This window comes from Vigna umbellata, chromosome 7, assembly GCF_029865625.1.
Source record: "Vigna umbellata cultivar VRB3 chromosome 7, Vumbellata_1.0, whole genome shotgun sequence".
NCBI lineage: Eukaryota > Viridiplantae > Streptophyta > Magnoliopsida > Fabales > Fabaceae > Vigna > Vigna umbellata.
In genome coordinates, this window is record NC_142171.1 from 7,646,085 (window position 1) to 7,669,280 (window position 23,196).

The following is a 23,196-nucleotide window of genomic DNA, read 5'->3' on the forward strand; positions in this document are numbered from 1 at the left end:
ATAAAACTCAACTTTTATTTCCAAAAGTCAACTTTTTTAGTTCCTTACTTTTAACTCTTCAATAATTTCTTTTCATTTTCATTTTCTTTCCTCTTAACCAATCATTTCACGTATGTGAAACACAATAAGATATAAACTTATACAACGCAAACACAATTCAAATAATTCATTTTGAAATTATTTTTATCAATTTAGTGTGAATTAATAAAAGACGCTATATATAATATATTAATAAGTGGCTATAAAGTACCAAATTTGAAAATGGAAGGACACAGTGTTTTGATTCAAATGGAAGTGTAGCAAAGAAGATAAAGCATAGGAAGTAACCAAATATTTGAAATTCCAATTTTCAACTTTGTCCCCTCCCTTTCCAACAGGTTAGGCCTAGCTCTTTATTCCCCTGACCTCCTCTGCTACCCAATCACAGTTTTTTCCTCTCTTTCATAATTTCATTGCATTCCTCATCAATAGCCACAAGGATTTCAATTAATCCATTTTTCTTCAACAGTGTAAATTAGAAATTGTCGTCTTCACATTATTTTGGTTGTGAGAGAGAAGAGAGAGCGAAATTCACAAGAGAAAGAGGAAGATGGTGTTGAGGAAAGTGGGGAAGTATGAGATTGGAAGGACAGTTGGAGAAGGAACCTTTGCGAAGGTAAAGTTCGCTCAGAATACGGAAACTGGTGAGAGTGTTGCAATGAAGGTGCTCGACCGTAGCACCATTATCAAGCACAAAATGGTCGATCAGGTACTCTCTCTCTCTTTCTCTCTTGTTTTCTTATTCATTGAATCGATTTCTGAAATTCAAGCATCGTCAGTTAATTTAGTAATTATAATCTTGAATTTACGAAAATTGAATGTTCTGTTATGCTGTTATGGTATGGCTAACTCGATCTTTGTTCTAGGGACTAGCAATTAGTTTAATATCTGATTTTGAAATTTATCAGTCGACTGAGTTCGTGTTTGGATTTATGTTATATCATCCAGAATCAGGTCGAAAGACTGGTTAACTTGGTTTTAGTTAAATTTTAGCGTGTTTGGATTCACTTTGAATCATTCAGAATCTGGATGAAAGATCAGTTAACTTGGTTGTAGTTAAATCTTCGTTTGATTTCAAGTTGGAAAATTAATTTTAGGTTTAGAATTTATTTGACTTGAAGCCATTTAGATAACTTTTGCGTTGGATAGGATAAAAAAAAAGTTATACTCGATTTCATTACTAGTTTTTAGACTGTAGCAAAAACATAATAAATGTAAACTGAGATGAATTTTAACGGAATTCTAGATGTAACAGAAAAACAAGAGATGAAAGAAAACTGTCTTCTATTATTAGAAACTTACTTCTACAAGAATTACAAGTTGCTTCTTTTATAGAAGCCTATTAACATAACAAAGTGACGGCTGTCCTATACGTTAATAAATTTCACCAAATCAGTTTCGTTAAAAAATTTTCATGGACTCATACACACTGAATTCCTAACATGCTATTTTTATGGATACGATTATATGCCGTTGTGTCTGCGACCAAATCGCCTGTTAGTTTTAAAAATAAGGTTCAAATTGATTGATAAATGATGCCGCAATTTACGAAATAAAATTGATTGACGTTGAAGTTCCCTTTCTTAATTTCAAGAACAGGAATATTGCTCTTTATTTTTCTACGTAAAAGGGAAGACAAATAATAATTTCCTTTTCTGCAAGTTCTTTTAATAAGCTATTAAAAAGGGTTCTTTAAAATAATTAGTTCTGATATGCAATTTTTATTGTTTTCAAAGTATTTTTGGTATAGTAGAAAAGCACAGGGAATGCATTTTTGGTTCCTTCAATTTTGTGAATGTGTAATTTTGGTCCGTGCAGATCTTTAATTACACATTTGGTCTTCTAGTTTTATAAAATTAAACAGTTATGGTCCAATGTTAATATGTTTTTCAATATCTACCAAAATGATAACAAACTTAGTTACCTATTATTTTTTTACGTAGAATATTAATAATCATGTTTAATTGTAAGCTTTAACATTATTTCTTTACGTTATTTCTTTGGTTAGCAATTAGATGGTAAATTATGTTGATCTGAAATTTCTTAATTCTGATAATTTGGAAGACTAAATGTGCCATTTAATTTTATAAGGACCAAAATTGCACATTAACCAGGGCCTTAACCTTTTATGATGAACTATGAATATTAATTAAATTCTTTGATGCTGAATGAATACTTTGATTGGATTTGACTTCATGCGAGTGAGTGGGAGTTTAAGACGTTTAGGCCTTGGTTTCTTCCTTTTTAAGATATGAGAGGTTTTTGGTACAATGGTGGCAGAGGTTTAAATCTAAGAACTCATATTAACTTTCCAAGCCCCTCACTAGATGCTAGAGGTTTGATGACTATATTTGTGAGTTATGATTGCTATGGTTCCTATTTTTGTTTTGTATTTTATTTTTATTTATTTGTTTATTTTTTAATAATGCAGATCAAGAGGGAAATTTCTATTATGAAGCTAGTCAGGCATCCATACGTTGTTCGTCTGTATGAGGCATGTGATATTCTTTTTCCCTTCTTATATAGTATGTTTGAAATAAGCTATTTCTGGGCAAAAAGGCTTTTAATTTAAGGATTGCTCCAAGAGATTTTGGTAAAGAAACTCATTGAAGGATTGGTACTAGAGATTTTTTCTTAAAAGGTTATTAATTACTTTGTTTTCCACTTCATGATGAATTGATGATTATCATTGGAGTGTTAAATATGATATCAACTATAAAGTTTTAGAACTCTTTTCTAGCAAGTAATGTAAAATCAAAATTATAGAAATCTCCGTTCATTAATAGATTGAGAGAGGAACAATATTAAAAGATCATTTCGGAATCTGTCTTGGTTTTCTGGTACACTTTTTCTCCTGGAATGTTACAGAAGAAGGTGCACAATGTCTAAATATTTTGTATGATAAGTCTTTTAATGTTTCTCTCTTGTTGGCTATCATCACTCAATACTCACAACTCATTCTTCTTTGATATATGACTTGTTTTCAGGTTCTAGCTAGCCGTACTAAGATTTATATCATATTGGAGTTTATTACAGGTGGTGAATTGTTTGATAAAATTGTGAGTAGCTCAAGTTGGATTTATGCTATAAGCTTTTAGTGTGACTTTTATCAGTAATTTTCTCAGCATTGATGTTGCTAATAAATAAAGTAATGTTGTAGGTAAGCCATGGGCGTCTCAGCGAAGTTGACTGTAGAAGATACTTCCAACAGCTTATTGATGGTGTAGATTATTGCCACAGTAAGGGTGTTTATCATAGAGATTTAAAGGTTTGTGTTGAATGGGATATGGAATTCTGTCTTCATATTTATCATGATTTCTGCTAATTAGTATTGTTTTCTGGCTGCAGCCTGAAAATCTTTTACTTGATTCACAAGGAAATATTAAAATTTCTGATTTTGGTTTGAGTGCATTTCCAGAACAGGTGAGAGATTTCTAAAAATTAATTCTAAAATTGACTTTAATTCATGTGTCTGATATCAAATATTCAAATGTTTTCATACTGTTGTTCAATGTTATTTTTTGGAAAATCTCAGGGGGTCAGTATGCTTCGGACAACTTGTGGGACTCCTAATTATGTAGCTCCCGAGGTAATACGTGATTGGTTTTCTTCTTTTTTTAGTAACATGTTCGAATCAATTTTTCCATAAACACTTCTAAGTAGGGGGGGCAAAAACGGCCGAGCCTTGGCAGCCTAGCCAAAAACAGTGGGCCGGGACGACCTCTTCAATCGGGCAGTCTGACACATCCCGTCCTGGAGTGTTACTCCCTCCACCACTACATACTGCTCTTTACACCTCCTCATTTCTCTTTTGTCCCTGAAAAATATTTAATTCATGGTGGTTAAAAAGTATTTACTTTCACCAACATCTACCAACCCACTATATCAATGCACCCCACACCTTACTCATCAAATTTCTCTTGCTTCTTCTTCCCTCTAATTGTGCTAATGTGGTGGCCGAAGGTGGTATAGTGGTGGTGTCAAGTAGAAGGTTCACAAACGGTATCACTTAAACGGATATCCCGGAATCATGACGGATATCAAGTTGAAGTGTAAACAGATGTCAATATCCGAGGATTTCACTTTGGACGGGGCATTGAGTCACGTATGCTAGTCCAAACCGAGGAAAATCGATTTGAGGTTGATCAGGGCGGAGAGGTCAGGGACTTGGCCGGAGAGTGAGTTTCCTTTGAAGCTGAGGACTCGGAGTTGGTCCAAACGGTTCAAGATCTTGGCATCGAGAGAACCGGTTGGAGTGGTCCAGAATGAGCTTTCTGACTCTTCCGTTGAAGCAGTCTTTGACCCCTTTCCAAGTGCACACGTCGGCTCCCTTCCACCATGGGAGCTTCTGGAGAACGTCAATGGAGGATTTGAGAGTGAGTAGTGGCTGGGAATCGTCTTCTGCTCTGGTGGGTTCGGACAAGAAGAGACAAAGCACGGAGACACAGAAAAACAAAAGCATAGGATCTCTCCATGTTAGGGACCAACCAACCATAGTTGAAGTTGCAAACGAGGACTTCCAAGTTCAACTGTTTTGGTTTCCCATTACGAGAACCATTGAACACTTTAATGCATTTGAGGGTTAACAGTTAACTGACGTACATAAATTACAGCTGAAAAACGGTTGAAGTTGAGACAAATCTTTGGTTTTCTTAGCTGTTTCACTCACTTTTAAGTCTTCAGATCTACCATTGACATTTACAAAACCCTCTCTTTCTATGATCCACTCGTGTGTCATGACATTCTTGTGGTAGAGTGGAGTAGAGTAGAGTAGAGACCTCAACTACTCATCTAACCCAAAAGCTTGAAATTAGATTGAAGTTTGAAGTATGAAGCAATAACCATAACAGTGGAAACAATAATGGAAGAGAGAGCTATGTTTGGACACTCAAGGGATCCATCAAATTGGAGACACCTACCGTATGATTGAAATCCTTATGATTGAAGAAGAAGCTGAATCTTGACGCAAATGAGAAATTGGGAAAAGAAGATGGAAAATTGGGGAAAGAGGAAGAGGAGAATAAGAGAGGAAAAGAGAAAGTAAGAGTATGGGGTGTGGTGTGGGGGTGTGGGGTGTGGTGTGGGGCTGCGTAGAGAGTAAAAACTTAGGGTTTTAAAAAAAAAGTTAAAAAAGTAAAGGGTAAAAGTAAAAATGATATTTTGGGATTTAAAAAAAAAATAGAGAGGTGTAGGGAGCAATATGTGGTGGTGAAGAGAGCAACTCTCTCCGTTCGTCCATCGCTGCAGGCCAATCCAGCAGCCCAACATCATTAAAAAATCGAGAGTGGCTACCTACACCACCACATATTTCTTCTTGCACCACCCCATTCCATAATTGTCTTTTAGTAAAAATTGAATTACCGTGATTAAAACGTTAAAAAAATAAACGGAAATGGAAAATTTGAGCCTTCAATCGGATATCAACATTCGTTATTCGTTGAAGCCTCTATGTCCGTCATCTACTTGCATATTTTCCTCGCCGTAAATTTTTCAATTGAGTTTTTTCTGATGTTTTTCACGAGACAATATATAGTAAAATACAGTAAAACACACACAACTCTTCTTAATAAGGTTTTAGTAGTTAATAAATATTTCTCATTTCTTTCAGAGACCCGCACACACATTTTACACACATATATATATATATATATATATATATGTATATATATATATATATATATATATATATATATATATATATATATATGGGAAAGAGAAGGAGAAGAGGGGTGAGTGTGAGGTTGGGTGACAAAAATTGAAAGAGAAGAAGAGGAGAGGGGAGGGTGGTGGGTGTGAAGGTGGGTGACGGAAATGGAAAAGAGAAGGAGAAGAGGGAGGATGGATGGGTGTGAGGGTGGGTGATGGAAATGGAAAAGAGAAGGAAAAGAGGGGAGGAGGGGTGGTGGGTGACGAAAATGGAAAAGAGAATGAGAAGAGAGAGGGGGAAGGGAGGTGTGTGTGTGTGTGGTGTGCTGGAATGAGGGTATAAAATTAGGATTTTTAATCTAAAGTATAAAAAGTTAATGGTAAAAATAAAAAAAATTAACTTAAGGATATTTTTGGAAAAAAAAGTAAATTGGAGAGGTGCAGGAAAAAGACTGTAGGGACCAACTTTCTAAAAAAACTAAATGTAAGAAACTCGCCTTTTGCCCAACCCGACAAGTTAGCCCAATAACCTGTAATCATTAAAAAAACCTAAGGGTGTTGCTCCCTCCACCACCACACCTTTCTCCCTCCACCTCCCCAATTTTTTTTAATTCCAATTATATCCTCAAATTAAAATTTTTTATTTTTATTATTTTAATTTATTCCAAACCTAGTTCTCCTACTTTACTCCCTGCACTCAATCTTTCCATCTCTCAATTTCGTTTAACAATTTGTCTTCTGTTTTACTTTACAACTCCATTTGTCTTCTCCGTTTCACTTCTCCTCATACGATTCTTTCTTCTTCATTTTCCTTACATTATTAAAATACATTAAAAATATATTAAAAAATAATAAATCAAAACATTTAAATTAAATTATTAAAATATTTCCAAAATAAAGAATAAACTAATAAAATAAATCCTAAAATTAAAAACGTAACTCGGAGTCCGTTTAAGGAAAGAACTGATGTCAACATCCGTTTATGGAAAGAACGGATGTCAACATCCGTTTAAGGAAAGAACGGATGTCAACATCCGTTTAAGGAAAAAAACGAATGTCAACATCCGTTTAAGGAAAAAACAGATGTCGACATCCGTTTTTTCCTTAAACGGATGTTGACATCCGTTTTTTTCCTTAAACGGATGTTGACATCCGTTCTTTCCTTAAACGGATGTTGACATCCGTTGAAGGATGTCACCGTTTAAAAGTTACGTTTTTTATTTTAGGGTTTTATTTGAAGGTTTATTCGAAAACACACCTTAAGGAAGCAACACACGCACTGCACCACTCCACACACTGCACCACGAGAGCGACACTGCATCACGAGAGCGATACTGCACCACGAGAGGGAGACTACTTGATAATTCTTTCCACTACCACCAACCTTTACAACTTGTAGTATCTCACCGCGACAAAAGAAAGAGATGAAGAAAAATAATGTTAAAATAAAAGAAAAATATTTTACTCATGTAGGAGGAACTAAAATAGGTTATTAGTGGAATAGGTTGTGAATGGGTAAAATTAAAAAAATTAACCCTAAAAATAAAATTTTATTTAAGGGCAAAATAGTAAAGGGGAGGTGGAGGAAGAAAGGTGTGGTGGTGGAGGGAGCAACACCCAAAACCTAATTATAAAGAACTCACCCTTGCCCAGCCCGACAGGTCCGCTCGTCCAGCCCGGCAGGAGTTTCCTGATTGAAGAGTGATGGAGGGGAGTTCTTCTAATGCTGCATCTAATAATTTTGAAAAGGGAAATGATGAACACTGAATGAAGAAATGATGATGGAGTTGATTGTTAATTATTTTAAATATTTAGTACTATAGTGATAGAATGATTGTGAACAAAAATTATTTAACCTATGAACATGTTTTGATATATTATGAGAAATTCAAACGTACATTCGGATATTATATTCAAATAAGTAATAAATTATTCAAATAAAACCTGCCATCAACTCAACAACCTGCCTAGTAGTCCGGCATCAGCCCAACAACCTGCCTGGTAACCAGCCATAAGGTCCTAACATTAACCCATTTCAGCTTGCCAGCTTGCCAGCTTGCCATTCCGAGTTGTAAAAATCAATCCATCATTGTCAGGCTAGCCCGACCCATTTTTGGTGGACCAAAGTCAGGTTAGGCTTAAACAGGCTGGGTTGATCTGTGTTGCCACCCCTACTTCTTCTAAGAAAAGGAAAAGTGAAATAATTTTTTTCGTAAACTAAATTCAGCCTATACATGAACTAATTTGTGTAAACTCTCTCAGATTTGATTATGGAAAATCATATTTTTAATTTATGTATAAGCTAGTTTTAGTTTATGGGGGAAGTTTTTAATTTTTTTTCCTTATTCTTTTAAAGTGCCTGAGGAAAAAATGACTCAAATAGATGCAAATGCTTCCATGTCATCTTCTGCTACTGACTATTTTTTGAGCTTGGCCTTTGCGTTGAAAACTTATCTTTGTGACTTCAGGTACTCAGTCACAAGGGTTATAATGGTGCTCCAGCAGATGTTTGGTCCTGTGGAGTTATCCTCTATGTTCTATTGGCTGGATATCTTCCCTTTGACGAACTTGATCTAACGACGTTGTACAGTAAGGCATGAATTTATATACACGGCAAATATATGTTTTACTGTATAATAGATTGGATCCCCTGTTGTAAATGTCTTAAAACATTTTTCTTGCTCATAGTCACTGCTGTTGCTGTAAGTTCTTGTGATACAGACTCTCTTCACGGTGTCAAATGCTCAGGAAACACTTTTATCAAAGCTTTTGTTCAAAATGAAATCTTAGATCATTATGAAAGCTGCTGAACTCTTTTTCTTATTCTTGTGTAGATCGAGAAAGCACAGTTTTCATGTCCTACTTGGTTTCCGGTCGGAGCAAAGTCTTTATTGCACAGAATTTTGGACCCAAACCCTGAAAATGTAAGAATCGGCCTTATGGAGTAAATTTATTTTTTCTGTCAGAAGAACGTTGAGATACTGCCTTTCACTGTTAATTTATAACTAATGTCTGTTTCATTACAGAAGCAGAGAAAGAGTTTTGTCTCTGTGATGTCGTTAATTGTTGTATTAGGATTAGAAATCTAAAAAAGCCTAATAGTGTGATGATACGTAGTTGTCAAGCCTGAATATTGTCTTGACTACGTTCCTTCAAAATTAAATGAAAAAATGTTTATCACTAATAAGTTTACCCTATGGAAGGATATGATAATAACTTTAGGTTACCGAGTAATCAGGACGAAATGAAAGTTGCAAGTATCTGATTTTATAAATTTAAGATAGCATGGAAAATGCATAGAAAAGTAATATACTAGTTTTTTTATGTTGAAGGGAAATAGTTTTTGGAGCTCAACCTTTTAGTTTTAATTATTAATACGCAAGGGAAGAAAAATGAAATTTTGTGCTTGTGCGTGCACTAAGTGGCCCTTAGATATACAAAACATTTTCTATTTTCTCTTTTAACTACAAAAATGTCATTTTGTTTGACTTTTTGCTCTTGTTTTTAAAATCATGAATGGGAAACAATGAAAGAATAACGAAAAGTTGTTTTCATAGTTTTCTATATAAACTTTTGAAAACTGAAAATAAAATAAAAATATGACTATATTTTTGTAATTAAAAAGTTAAAATAAAAATCGTTTTTTTCTAACCAAACTGGCTTCATATTGTTACTACTGAGAAATCTATGTGCTCTCTTATAAATAGAAAACGGAAAAAGGGAAATAATAGATGTTTTCTATTCAATTTAAAAAAACGACAACGAATAGACAAATTAGTTTAAAGTAAAAATGTTTTTATCAAAGGCCTTATCCTGCTGATGAGAAATCTTTAGGCTCTTCGTATAGACAAATTAGACGAAATTATGTTTCACAAAACACTTCTTGTTCCTGTTCTAGATTATTGGTTCCATTAATATCAAGAACGTGCTCGATTCATTCTCGCCTTTCAAGGATATCTTTTTCATTTTCTGTTGCAGGGTATGCTTTAGTTTACATGGATATGACAAGTTCATAATGTATTAATCATAATATTCTAGTGGATTTAGTTTTTCCTTCTAATACTTGTTTTTTTCTCACAACTCTCTTTCCCATTCTCATTGCCGTTTGTGTTTCAGCGTATAACCATTCAGCAGATAAGGAATGATGAGTGGTTTCAAAAGGAATATGTTCCAGTCAGTCTCCTCGAGTACGAAGATGTAAATCTGGACGATGTAAATGCTGCATTTGACAATGTTGAGGTCTGTCTACTCTTTAATTCTGCTTTAGGTCAAGTTTAATTCTATAGGAAACCTGTCTATTTAAGCTAATCCACCGGAACTTTTCCAAATGTACTCAATGAGTTTCGAATCCTAGAATAAATTTATATTAATAAAAATGCTCTGTTCATCTATCTTCCTATATACTTTTCTAGAGTAGTTCAACTGTACAAAATAACAGTATTAGCAAATAAATGGTAGAGCTTTAGTATTAATGTACTCAAATTTACGGTGTAATCAAATATCAAAAGATCAATGATGATGGAAATAACAGAAAGGAACTGATTCAAATGCAAAAACTTTCACACTGTTTGTCTTTGTTAATTTTTCTTCTCTTCAATTCCGGAAGCTTGCTTTTTCTTTATGCATTCATATAGAATGCATCTTCTCAGTCATGTTAACATATTGATTATTTTGTGACTGTAGGATCAGATCACTAATCAGCAATGTGAGAATGACGACATGGGTCCTCTAACTCTTAATGCATTCGACATGATCATTTTATCTCAAGGCTTAAACCTTGCAACCTTATTTGATCGCGGAGAGGTATTTAATTATGATATTGTAATTGTGTTTGTGCCAATTTTTAAATAATCATTTGTGCAAACAGCCAAATAATTGCCGATGTAACCTATTAATGAAACGTTGCATAAGCACTGCTTGTACTTGTAATCCTGACCAAGTATAATAAAGTGCATTATTGCACGTCCCATCTTCTGTATCTTGATGTATATGAATCATGTTTGTTTCTCTTTTATCCTTACAGGACTCTGTTAAATACGTAACACGCTTCATCAGTCAAAAGCCACCAAAAGTGGTTTTATCGAGTATGGAAGTTGTGGCACAATCAATGGGGTTTAAGACGCATATTCGCAACTACAAGGTTTGTAACCTGTAATGCTGCTTAGTAAATTGCAGCGTTTACTGCTCTTACACCCTCCCAACTTAGTTGTTCTTAACTATTTTTGCTAGTTCACTTATTTACTAGTAGAACACTGATTGAACAGTGTTTAAAGTAGGGCTGAGCATAATTAATCTAATTACACTAAACTATAGATTATTTATACTATATTAAACTATAAAAACTAAACTATTTTTACTAAAAACTAAATTATACCATTTTGTGGTTCAGTATTAAAAATCTGAATCTTTATATTTGCACTACAGTTAACGGCATAAACTGTCTCTTTTATGTTTATCTTCCATATAAACTGTCTCTTTTATGTTTATCTTCCATGGTGTTTTGCGGTAAAGCCTTTTCCTATCACTTTTTTCTTTCAATCACGGATTCACCATGGTCACAAAGATTTTCTGTCGATGGTCCTGTTGCCGTTCTATTTTTGCATCTTTTAGGTTTAATTTTCACATGTTAAACTCATAAATTTCCGTTTCTGATTTAATTTTATATCTTAATTGGAGATTTTTTGTTTTGTTAATTTTTGTGTTAATTAGCTGTTTTTAGGTTCAATTCCCAATAGACAATCCAAAGCATAATGAAATTATGTCTCTCATTCTTATTCAATTCTTCACGAGGCAACATAAATAGGCAGTAGTCAGTTTATAGTGTTTAAAATATTTAGCCATCGGACCAAAGACAATGCTGGCTGTGCTTGTATTCACAGATAGACTTGTATTCACAGACGATAAATGATTTCTGTTAAATATAAAATTATTTTAATAGATTACATGTAAAAATCATATTCTGCACATAACATATAATAGAAATAATATTTTATATGATCTGTATAAAGTATAAAAATATATAATTTATCTTAAAGATTAAAATAAATAACAATATTTAAAACCCAAAATAAAAAAATTTGCCGTAAAGACTCTAACGGAAAAATAAGGAGTCTAGTAAAACTGACTTACACTCGTAAGATTTGATTATTAGTTAATAGATATAAGTTCAGTTTTTTAAAACTAAACTCTTAACAATATAGTTTATATATAATTTTAAATAGTTCATTTTTTTTTAGTTTAATAAAAATATAGTTAACTAGTTTAGTATAGTTTAGTATAGTTTAGATACTTAGGCTCAGCCCTAGTTTAAAGCATATAAGATGCTTGGAATACCACAGTATTTGCTGTCCTTCAAGCAGAGATGAATTCTGTGTCCAAATGACTAGACAACGCACATATTTTACCTTTTACATACATGTAATTGCTCCTAAGTTTCTTCTCTAGACTGTTGACATGACAGTCACAATTTGAACAAAATATTGCTGCTAATAACAGTTATTATCATACATATTTTGATAAAATGTACTGCTACTGCTTTTCTACCAATTAACTGCTATAATTGCCCCTGACTCTTGGTTCCCATCTACAACCTAAATACTTAAAAGAGCTAATTATTTTGAAAGTAAAACTTCCCACAGTTTCTTAATTTAATTAATCTGAACGGATATTTCTCTACATTTTCAGATGAGAATAGAGGGTATTCCAGCAAACAAGGCTTCTTATTTCTCCGTTATACTAGAAGTAAGTTCCTATTTTCTTCTAGATTTTCAGACTCCCTAAACATTGTGGCTAATAAACGAGTTTATTTCCTGGTCGATTTTTCTCTTTGTTTAAGCAGGTTTTTGAAATTGCTCCTACTTTCTTCATGGTGAACATCCAGAAAGCAGCTGGAGATTCCAATGAATATCTCAAGGTCAGTTTTTGAGGTTATCGTTTTTTGTGGTCTCACCCCCGCTCCCCATCTCTTTTTTATTTTGTACTTTATGACAAAAAAGTAGCTCGTGGATGTTGCAGTTCTACAAGAACTTTTCTAACAATCTTGAGGATATCATGTGGAAACCATCCCATGAGAAAAGCAAATTAAGGAACTCCAAGACTAATTGCAAAGAGCAGTAGTTCCCGTAACCTGCTGTATCATATACTATGATTGAAAATTGGAGAAAAACCAAAAAGACAACATGGTTTTGAAGAGCGCCTGAGCCTTGCACGTCTTCGAGGTTAAAAAGCCAACTCTGCTAAGCCCCCTCTTTAGTATCTATCCCTATAGAGATATATAGCCAATAGAAAATAGGAATCAGGTATAAAAAACTACATCTAGAATTTTATAATGTTAATATTTGTAAATCTCTTTTTATCTCTCGTTTGTTGGCCCTGCCATTACATTGTAATATGTTCGTATAGGGAAAAGAGTGCTAGAGATGATTGAATTGTAATAATCTTCTTTTCAATTTCAGTTACCACTGTTTTAAGTATACTGATTTCAAGCACAGCTTATGCTAGTTCCTTAGCGGGAAAAGAGATACAATTTATTTATCGTTGTTCTGTACAGATGTAAAGTTACAGTACTGAAACTACTTCATCGTGAAGGTTCCTCTGTTGAAAAATGCATATAACTTTACTTCACCTTAAGGGCAATTTAAAAGGACACTTAAAATATTAATTAATTATAGAATATATTGTTGTTCATTATATACTTTCTTCTATAATTAACACATGTTTCACCTTAATGCTAAGTTATATGAAACTTTTTGACATTGCCACTCTTGAACTACGCTTTGTATCACATTTTATGCCAAAGTGCAGGCGCAATAACCTGCAATGCACTAAATTAATTATTATGCTGTTATTTTTTTTATAAATGTTACTCTGCAACAAAAGAGAAGAGATCTAAGTATAAGTGCAATGGGTGATGCGACGAAGAAAGAGAAAAAAAGTGTTGTATAAATTATGATCTGGATAACATAACTAGATTCACAAGTTAGATTTTTTAAATGATTTGGATTCAAAGGAATAGTTATCATTAAACTTTCGAATATCATGACCATTTTGCAAACTGTAGTATGGCTTTCGATTGAATGTCTATCAACTCAAGAAAATTAAATCGTAGTTTCATAAGTCATGAGAGAAAGGAAAGTGATGCAGCAGTATATACATTAGTGGCAGTCATTGTGTCATTTGTAACTGAACTGCGATTACATAATTAGTTTTTGGACTATTGAATATTCTATTGTAAATTCGTTCTGTACATTCTTAATCAAATAACATACCTGCTCGGGTTCCATTCAATTGTTGGAATCCATACTTGATTGTTCTTCGAAGACCCTCTCCCGTCCTAGAACTTTCGCAACAAGTGGTGTCAAGGTAACCTTTCAAACATAATTCCACAACGGCTGACAGTACTCGCAATCAAACACTTTTTTGCGGAATTGAAGATCGTCTCACTACACAAATGGAAGAAAGATTCATGGAGATTGGTACTTCATTGAAGCGCACGATATAGGACATGTTTCGATGCCACGAACATTCTTCTTCCTCAGATTCTGGTTCTTTTTCTCGCCCTTATTCTTGTAACACACGACTTGCCTGTTTGGATTTTTCCCGCTTTAATGGTGATGGCGTCAAGAATTAGATCATTCAATGTGACACGTTCTGTTCCTATATTGGCGCTACGTTCGTCAAATCTTCTCGCTGTCACGGGCCTAGAATTAGTGGGGCCTTAATCACGACCCAATCCAGAGCCCAACCCTCTAATCAGTGTTTTACCTTAATCACTTTTGCAGACCTACCTGTCATGACCGTCCGGTCGAGTGCTCGAGTCTTGCCGAACGTCCCATGTGTTTTGTCTGGGACCGTCCGGGGGTCATCTGGTACATCAGCGGTTGATTTGAGTCGTTGATCGTGCCTATGGTACACGTGTCGTGCTATCATAGGCCGTCTGTCTGGAGTAGTGGGATTGTCGCTTGATCTGAGTCGTTGATCATGCCAGATTTGAACGGTGGATGTGGATCAACGGTTTCAAAAATTTCGCTATAAATGGGGCTCAGTCACTTTCACACACACTCTTTTTCTTCTGTTGCTGCCGTTCGGCCGAAAATTCTTTTTCCAAGGTAATTAATAAATGTCTATTATTCGCGTTTATTCTTCTGATGCGTCTACGGGCAGGGGAGGCGGGGAGTCATCAGACGGGAGCAGGTCGTTGTCTCCCAGCTTGGTGTCTTCGTCTTAATTGAAAAGCCCGAGCAAGAGGGGGGATTTGGGCCGAGGTCTCCCGTGGGTGGCGACGAGAGGGTTATAAACGGGATATCGCTCTTCCTTCTTCAGGGAGGCGACGTCATAGACGCTGAACGGGCAGAACCAGTCGGCGGATGGCCCGAGATCGGGGGATACGTCTGGGCTTCTCATGAAGTGGGGTCCTATGAATCCGACTTTTCTACCCGAGAGGAATTGTGGTTGTGGGCAGAACGATCGTACATAGCGAGGGATGGAGAAGACTCCCGTTTGATCCGCCTCGGCGTTAGTCACCCTAACGAGCGAGTCTTTCATGGAAATGGGGCTCACACTAAAGATTTTTTCTTTGTATATATGTATTTGTTCAACCAGATGTTCGTTCGGGTGCCGTTCGCTACATTCTAGTCTTCCGTTCTTCAAAGGTTGGACGTCGCTCCTTCTCAACTACATCCGAACGGTGAGCCTGTATTCAAGCGTTTGTGGCAATGTGTTCGGCGCTAGCTATTACTCCCACTGTTTCCGTCTTTCTCCACTACTTTAACGTCCGGCTGATTGGCAAGCGGGGCTGGGTCTCTTTAACCTCCGTCCACGATTGTTGTCTGTTCAAGCCATACTCGGAGTCTGATAAGTTGTCGTTGAAGCTATCAAATTAATACTACTTTTCAAGGCAACTTCAGTATTGCCAAATAGTATTTAAGAAAGTAGATAGGGTTAAAGTAACCCTGAGTCGTCTCCCAATGAATACGGAATTGCCTTTTAATATTTCAATCTTATAAATGTAATACAATGTTCAAGAATGAAAATGATGTTTGGAGAATGTTTAAAAAACAAATAAGAAACTTAAAAACGATTATAATGAAATAGGCTAATTCCACTGCTTTTCAAAGATAGATTCATTATCGGTTATTCACAAATCATTGTTCAAGTTTCAAATTAATTAAAGTACATTCTTAATTAATTTGAGGGCGATCATGCAATTAACCAAAGTAAATTCTCAATCAAATGCAAAACCTTTCTAGATTATTCACAATAAATTCAACCAAAGTACATTCTCAATCAAATTCTATTGTGTTTAATCATGTCTATTCTTAAATCTCCTAACCAAATTAAAAGCTAATCAATCAAAGTAAATTCTCAATTGATTATAGTTGAAATTATTACTACCAATCAAAGTACATTCTCAATTGATAGTAAAAACCGTTTAATCATATGAAAGTTCCTAAATTAAATCAAAGTAATTTCTCAATTAAACCTAGAAACCCTAGAACTCATATAATCAATATGCATGTAGATTCAAACACATTATGATGCAAAAATCTTTGCTTTTAATTTGATAGAGAGATGAAAGACATAAAGAGAGAAGTACTTAAATCAATAATCAAAATAAACAATTGCATTAACTTAATCTAACCTCAGAATCCATAATGAAATTACAGCAGAATAGCCCTAGATGCTTAGCTCTCCATGAATTGAGTTGAATACAAGATGAAAGAAAAGTGAGAGAAGTGGTGAATGAATGAATGAAGTGAAGTCCCTTTTCTGCCTCCCTGGGTCTCTTTATATAGGACTTGATTGGGCTTGAACTTTGAATATTCAGTTGACAAAATCTTTTATCTTATATCTTCCAAATAACTAAAAGATTTATATAATTATAACATTATTTGGAAGATATTTTCTGTTGATATTCCCAAATTAAATTAATTCAACAACTGAATTTTATCTTTTAGCTTTTCTGGCTTTCTAAAATTGCACAAATGCCTTGAAATTTCCTCTATCTGCACTTTAGCCCCTTCAGAATTCTCCAAAATTGCACCAGAACCCTTGTTTGACTAACTTTGACCAGACTTAAGGAGTGTTGACCAACTTTGACTGAGGAAGAGCACGCCCAATGAGGGACTGACACGTGGAATTCCCCCTTTCTCCCAAATTAGGGTTCAGATTGGGAAAAGGGCTTGCCCTTACGCCTCTGCGAAAGAGAGAACGTGCTGTTCTCTGTTCGAGACCATGGCTTCGGCCTATGGTGGTTCTGCTGGCGGCGCATGGTAGTGGTGCGAAGAAGATCATGGAGGCGCTGCTCTTCGGTGGTGTGTTTCTGGATTTGTTTGCTGCAGGTGCGAGATACGAAGGTGATTGAGGCTCGACATTGGCGATGCGACAATGATGCGAGGAAGATGGATGAAATCGCGCATTTGGGTCTCTTTAACCTCCGTTCATGATTGTTGTCTGTTCAAACCGTACTCGGAGTCCTTCAAAAATTTCAAACACCGCTACTTCAAAGTAATAATCAAAGAAGGCGGTCGCTCCAAGTTTCACACCGAAGTGGGCGGTCCCTTGTTCCCCTTTTATTGGACGAGGGATCTTGCCAAAATAAATGTTGTGTCGGTCAGCCCTATGACCCCTGTTGAGATAGAGGCAGTTAAGACCATTGACGCCTTATCCCGCCGTCTCCCTGCCCGAAACCTAGTTGAATGGCTTGGGCATGAGGATTTTGACCAAATGGCGTTCGGTACGACATTTGCCAATATCTACGTGTTATTTTCCTATTAAGTTAGCTAAATTCATGTTTCCTTTTCAAATATCATGTCTCTCCCAGCGTCCCGCAAGACTAGTTATGTACCGTCTTCTCGAAGGAGGGATCCCCGGTCGGCCGGATCAAGCCATGCACTAACGGGCTCTCAATCGAGGATGGTGGCGCAGCCGAATCCTCCTCTGACAATCGTCGCTCAACCGCCTCCCGTGGTAAACCTGGAGACGTCTGAGGCGGCTGTCATCCCTGTTGCTACCCCTCTTGATAAGAAGAGAAATTCCAAAGAGGGATAGAAGTCGTCCTCGAAGATGAGTCGCCGGGAGGGTAGCATGCCTCACCCCTTGCCGGGTGGTCTCTTCGACCCGGCGTTCAATGTGAGTGGTCGCCTGAGCTTTCCTGTGAGCTCGTCGCAGCGAGCGGTGGTGGAACCCATGTTAGAAAAAGACATCACTGAGGTCGAATTGGAGTTTGCGAGCTGGGGTACAATGCTGGCATGGTATCAGTGCGAGTTTGCTGATCGTAGGAGTGCCGGGGACGTCCAAGCGGAGCTGGTCGCCGAAAAGAAGACTGTGGAGGATATTCGGACTCAGATGGAAGCTCTCACTCTTGAGCATCAAGATTGCAACAGAAGTTGGACGAGGCGCATTATGAGCTGAGCACGACCGTTCAACAACTGAAGGATACTCGCACCATGAGCGACCAGATAGTAGAGGAGGCCGGGCGGCTAAAGCTGGAGGCGAAGAGGCTAACTGCAGGCGAAAAGGAGCTGCAGGAGTAAGTAGATTGCTTGGCCGACAAGCTGGTGAAGGCCAACGAGACCATTGTTACTCTGAACACAAATGTTCAAATTGAGCATGAAGAAGGTTTCAATAAGGTTCTCCATCAGACCGCCTTTTTGCTAGGGGCAGACCCTTTGGTTGCCGGTTTCGACATTGACCAAGATGTTTATGATGACAAGATGATTCCGGTAGATGCTTTGTCGGTCAACGAAGAGGTGACGGGCGATGAAGATGTGTGTCCGGACGACGATGATGATGAATGATTGAGCGTGAGGGGGAGTGTTTTTTGTTTTTACTTTTTGTGAGAATTATAATGTTTTGTTTACCGGCCGGTGGCCATTCACTCCTGACTGTAACTACAAACTTGAATTTTATTAATGAACTTTGAAGTTTTTAAACTGTGCTTTATCGTCCGACCGTCTACTTTATCTTTTGCCCACGATATTTTTCATTCATGCTTTTTGGAAAGTTATGCTGCTAAGAGACTTTGTTGGGTTTTGACCATTCGGTTTGGGGTGTTCGTGTTATGAACTTTGTTTTCCTTAAGTGTAGTGACTCCATGATTGGATTCGTCGTTTTCCTTGTCGAACGATGGGTGTTCTTTTATGAATTTGCTGTTCGCCTCTTGATCGTTTTTTTAGTTATGGATTCGGGTAGCAGTGGTTCTGTTTATGAACTCGCCATTCACCACCCATTCGGTTTATTTAGCTTTAGGGTGGCAGTGGTTCTATTTATGAACTCGCCATTCACCACCCGTTCGGTATAGTTAGCTTTCGGGTGGCAGTGGTTCTATTTATGAACTCGCTATTTGATGAAAAATTTATGAACACCGAAATACGGCGCCAAAAACTTGTTTAACCCTCGACAAGTGTGACCGAATCGTATCAAGTAATAAACTCGGTAAGACCAAGTATCGTTCTCCCAAAGGACTCACGGCCTAGTTAGTTATATGATTTCTTGATTATTTAAGACTTGAGAACAAATTGTTATAAGTTTCAAATGCAAAAGACAAAAAGTAAACATGTATGCATGTGATGATCAATGGGAAAGAAGAAACAAAACACGTGAATTGAAATATGTGGATGAGTATGTTGTTGGGGCAATCAATTTCATCTTATCCACTCTCATATATTTTATGAATTCATCATTCTTTTCATCAATGTTAATGCCACTCTCTAAATTACCTTAAACCCGATGTCTCGGCGAAGAAAGCCTAATCATAATCACTATTTTACAATGTCTTGTCTCCCTAGCAATTAATCATGCATTATAGTGAACGGAAGCTTAACGGCAACCAACCATCATATTCCTATGTCTAGGTTTATACTACTGTTGGGAGAGTTTCCACGGATCTAGATTTTACCGTATGTGTCCATATCAATAAAACCAATAATCATGACATCGAATGAGTTAAACAATGCATGCTTTGAGCAAAGAGGAAAAACCCTAACTGATGATGAAAGAAAGCATGTATCATAAATATGATGTTTAAACACAAAATTCTGTATATGAGAGCTTCAAAAGATTACATTGATTCCCCAACAATAAGAAGAGTTTAGTTTACCATATTCATGATGAAACTAGATGAAATACAATGAAAGAGTGAAAGATAGAACCCTAGAAAGTTGAGTAGGTAGCCTTAGCATCCAAGATCTTCCTCCAAGGGGTGGAAAGGTGTGTGTTTGCTTCGTACTCTGCCAAAGATACAAACCCTAGGACGTCCTAAAGCTTATATACTATTCTAAAAATTACAGAAAAGTAGGCCTAAGCCCAAAATAATGGCGCTCAGCAGTAAAATACCGCTCAACGGTAAGTGCGTGTGTTGAATTCTTCTCCTCAGCTGCACTTTCACCCCTCAGCGGTGCCAACGAGTGTTAAGTAGTGCCGCTCAGCGGTAAAATGGCGTTGAGCGGTACTTGCGGCTTCTCTTCTTTTGTACTTTTTGAGTTCTTTTCTAATTCCATCTCTATCCTTCTTCACTTCTTTCATCAAATTCACCTTAAAACCTACATAAACCACTGAAATCAAGCATAAACTTGTCAAACTCTCTTATTTCCAAAAATATAAACAAAAGCATGATTCCAAGCTAGTTTCTAAGTGTTAAAGGTTGCTTATAGTATCAATTTTAAGCATGAATATAACAGTTTTTCAACTGTTATCACTATTCACCACCCGTTCGGTTTAGTTAGCTTCTGGTGGTAGTGGTTCTATTTATGAACTCGCCCTTCACCACCTAATTACCCATATTCGTGTTGGACGACATGGGTTCTTTTAGGAATCGTCCGGTTTCTGGTTAATGCGCCCGTAGCTAAGTAATACGAGCATTGGAAACCCGAAGCATTGTATTAAATATCTGAAATAAAAAAGATATTACAAGGACAAATTCAACTGAAGTAAAATTTTAGGTGTGAGGAGTTCCATGTATTAGGGACGGTCTTGTCGTTCGGGTGGGAAAGACGGTATGCTCGATTCTGAAGGTCTTCAGTCACCCTAAAAGGCCCCTCCCACTTTGCCGCGAGTTTGCCATCAGTGGCCGGTCTTCGTGCGTCTCCCGTCTTCCTCCAGACCAGGTCGCCTTCCTTGAAGCTTCGGGGCTGTACCTTGGTGTTGTACTTCCTCTCTACCATTCGTCTGTAGGCTTCGGCCTTAAGAACTGCTTGGTCGCGTCGTTCATCCAGAGTATCCAGCTCCGCCTTGAGTTCTTCATTATTGAGTAGAGGGTCTTGTGGTTGCCACAACAAGGAAAGTTCCCCCAGCTCTATCGGTAACATGGCGTCAGAGCCATAGGTGAGGGCGAACGGGGTGTCGCCGGTGGTCCCGTGTGGCATGCATCGGTATGCCCACAGGACTTCAGGGAGTTCGTCCACCCACGCACCCTTCTTCTCTCCCATCCTTCTCTTAAGCTCAGCCACTATTGTCTTATTCACGGCCTCTGCCTGACCGTTCGTCTTGGGATGCTCCACCGAACTCGTGACATGTTTAATCCACAGACTTTTGTAGAATGACCCTAGCTTTCTGTCAATAAATTGCTTGCCGTTGTCGATCACTATCGTCCGTGGGTGGCCGAATCGGCACACTATCTTCCATACAAATTTTTGAACCTGCGGGGCCATTATTCTCGCAAGGGCCTCGACCTCTACCCACTTGGTGAAATAGTCGATGACGACTAAGATGAATTTTTTTTGTGCTTGTCCGGGCGGGAAGGGGACCATAATGTCCGTTCCCCATTGGACGAACGGCCAGGGTGAGACGAGGGTATTCAACTTGCTTGGAGGAGCTTGCGGGATGTTCGCATGGGCATGGCATTTTCCACATTTCATGACAAAGTCCCTAGCGTCTTCCTCCATTGTTGGTCGGTAGTAACCAGCTCGGATGGTGCGGGCCTTCAGCGTGCTCCCGCCGGTGTGGAGGTGGCATATACCATTGTGAAGCTCATCCAACACGTACAATGCCTCCGTCCGATCCAGGCATTTGAGAAGAGGGGTTGAAAATCACCTTTTGTAGAGATCGTCTCCTATGATGACATTGATAACAGTTGAAAAACTGTTATTTTCATGATTAAAATTGACACTAAAAGCAACCTTTACACTTAGAAACTAGCTTGAAATCATGCTTTTCTTCATGTTTTTAGAAATAAGAGAGCTGGACAGGTTTATGCTTGATTTCAGTGTTTTTGTGCAGGTTTTAAGGTGAATTTGGTGAAACAAGTGAAGAAGGAGAGAGTTGAAATCAGAAAAGACAACAAAAAGTGCAAAAAGGAGAAGCCGAAGTCACCGCTGAGCGGCAGTTTACCGCTGAGCGGCACTCAGGAGCTTGCGGGAGGTCCGCTGAGGGGCAAAATGGCCGCTGAGGGGAGAAAACAAGTCACGCACTCACCGCTGAGCGGTATTTTACCGCTGAGCGGCACTTTAATGGGCTTGGACTTGACTTTTTGTAATTTATGAATGATATATAAGCTTTAGGGTTTCCTAGGGTTAGGCATCTTTGGCAGAAACGAGGCAAACACTCTCTCTTCCACCCCTTCGAAGGAGGATCTTGGATGCTGAGGCTTCCTCTTCACCTTTTTAGGGTTTATTCTTTCATTCTTTCATTGTAATTCATCTAGGTTCACCATGAATATGGTGAACTAAACTCTGTATGTTTGTTGGGGAATCAATGTAATCTTTTGAAGCTCTCATATATGGAATCTGTTTTTACATCTTTTAATTAAGACTTATACTTTCTTTTCATCATTAGTTAGGGTTTTTCCTCTTTGCTTAATGCTTGCATTGTTTAACTCATTCGATGCATGATTATTGGTTTTGTCGATACGGGCACGTACGGGGAAGTCTAGATCCGGGGAATTTCTCCCAATTTTATATTGGTTGTCGTTAAGCTCCTGCACTTATGAACTGATCATTAGGAATGCTAGGAATTGTATGAACTCGTGATTAGGGAGAAGCCTTCTGGAAAGGTACATTAGAGAGTGGCATTAACAATGATGATTTGAATGTTGAATTCCTAAAATATATGAGAGTGGATAAGATGAAATTGACCCCCAACAACATATTCATACATAAATTTCATTGAAAGTGTTTATCTTTTGATTTTTGCCATTGATCAAAACTTCATGCATACATGTTTAATTTTCTGTCTTGCATATTAAAACTCCAAATATTTCGTCTTTTAAGTCTTAACTAATCAGTAACCAACACAACTAAACTAGGTCGTGAGTCCTTTGGGAAGAACGATACTTGGTCTTACCAAGTTTATTACTTGAACGATTCGGTCATACTTGCCGATTGAAAACAAGTTTGTGACATCATAATTTGGTGTTCATAAATTTGTCCATCCATACCTTGAAATTTTACGGGCGTCCATTGGTTGAATCGGGTGTCCGTTGTCCTGATCTTGGATCAATTTGCGAATTTCGCTTCGCCAATCCTCCCTGCTGCCCGTGCCGATAGCGAGGCATTCCACCGAAGGCTCTGATAGCAC

At 37.3% G+C, this 23,196-nt stretch overlaps 1 protein-coding gene across 2 annotated transcripts; it reads left to right on the forward strand.

The window, feature by feature from the left end:
* Positions 1–264: 264 nt before the first annotated feature.
* LOC124832865 (CBL-interacting serine/threonine-protein kinase 8-like) lies at positions 265–13,308 on the forward strand. 2 transcript variants are annotated; one of them, XM_088094185.1, is made up of 15 exons: positions 265–377; positions 509–748; positions 2,471–2,533; positions 3,027–3,098; positions 3,200–3,307; positions 3,388–3,462; positions 3,575–3,628; positions 8,154–8,279; positions 8,520–8,609; positions 9,802–9,924; positions 10,369–10,488; positions 10,709–10,825; positions 12,370–12,426; positions 12,524–12,598; positions 12,700–13,308. In XM_088094185.1, the coding sequence occupies exons 2-15, from the start codon at positions 590–592 to the stop codon at positions 12,799–12,801; spliced, it is 1,341 nt and encodes a 446-aa protein (XP_087950311.1). In that variant the 5' UTR covers positions 265–377; positions 509–589; the 3' UTR covers positions 12,802–13,308. The 2 variants fall into 2 exon arrangements, with proteins under 2 accessions (XP_087950311.1, XP_087950310.1); XM_088094184.1 differs by having other exon boundaries at positions 306–748.
* Positions 13,309–23,196: the final 9,888 nt, after the last annotated feature.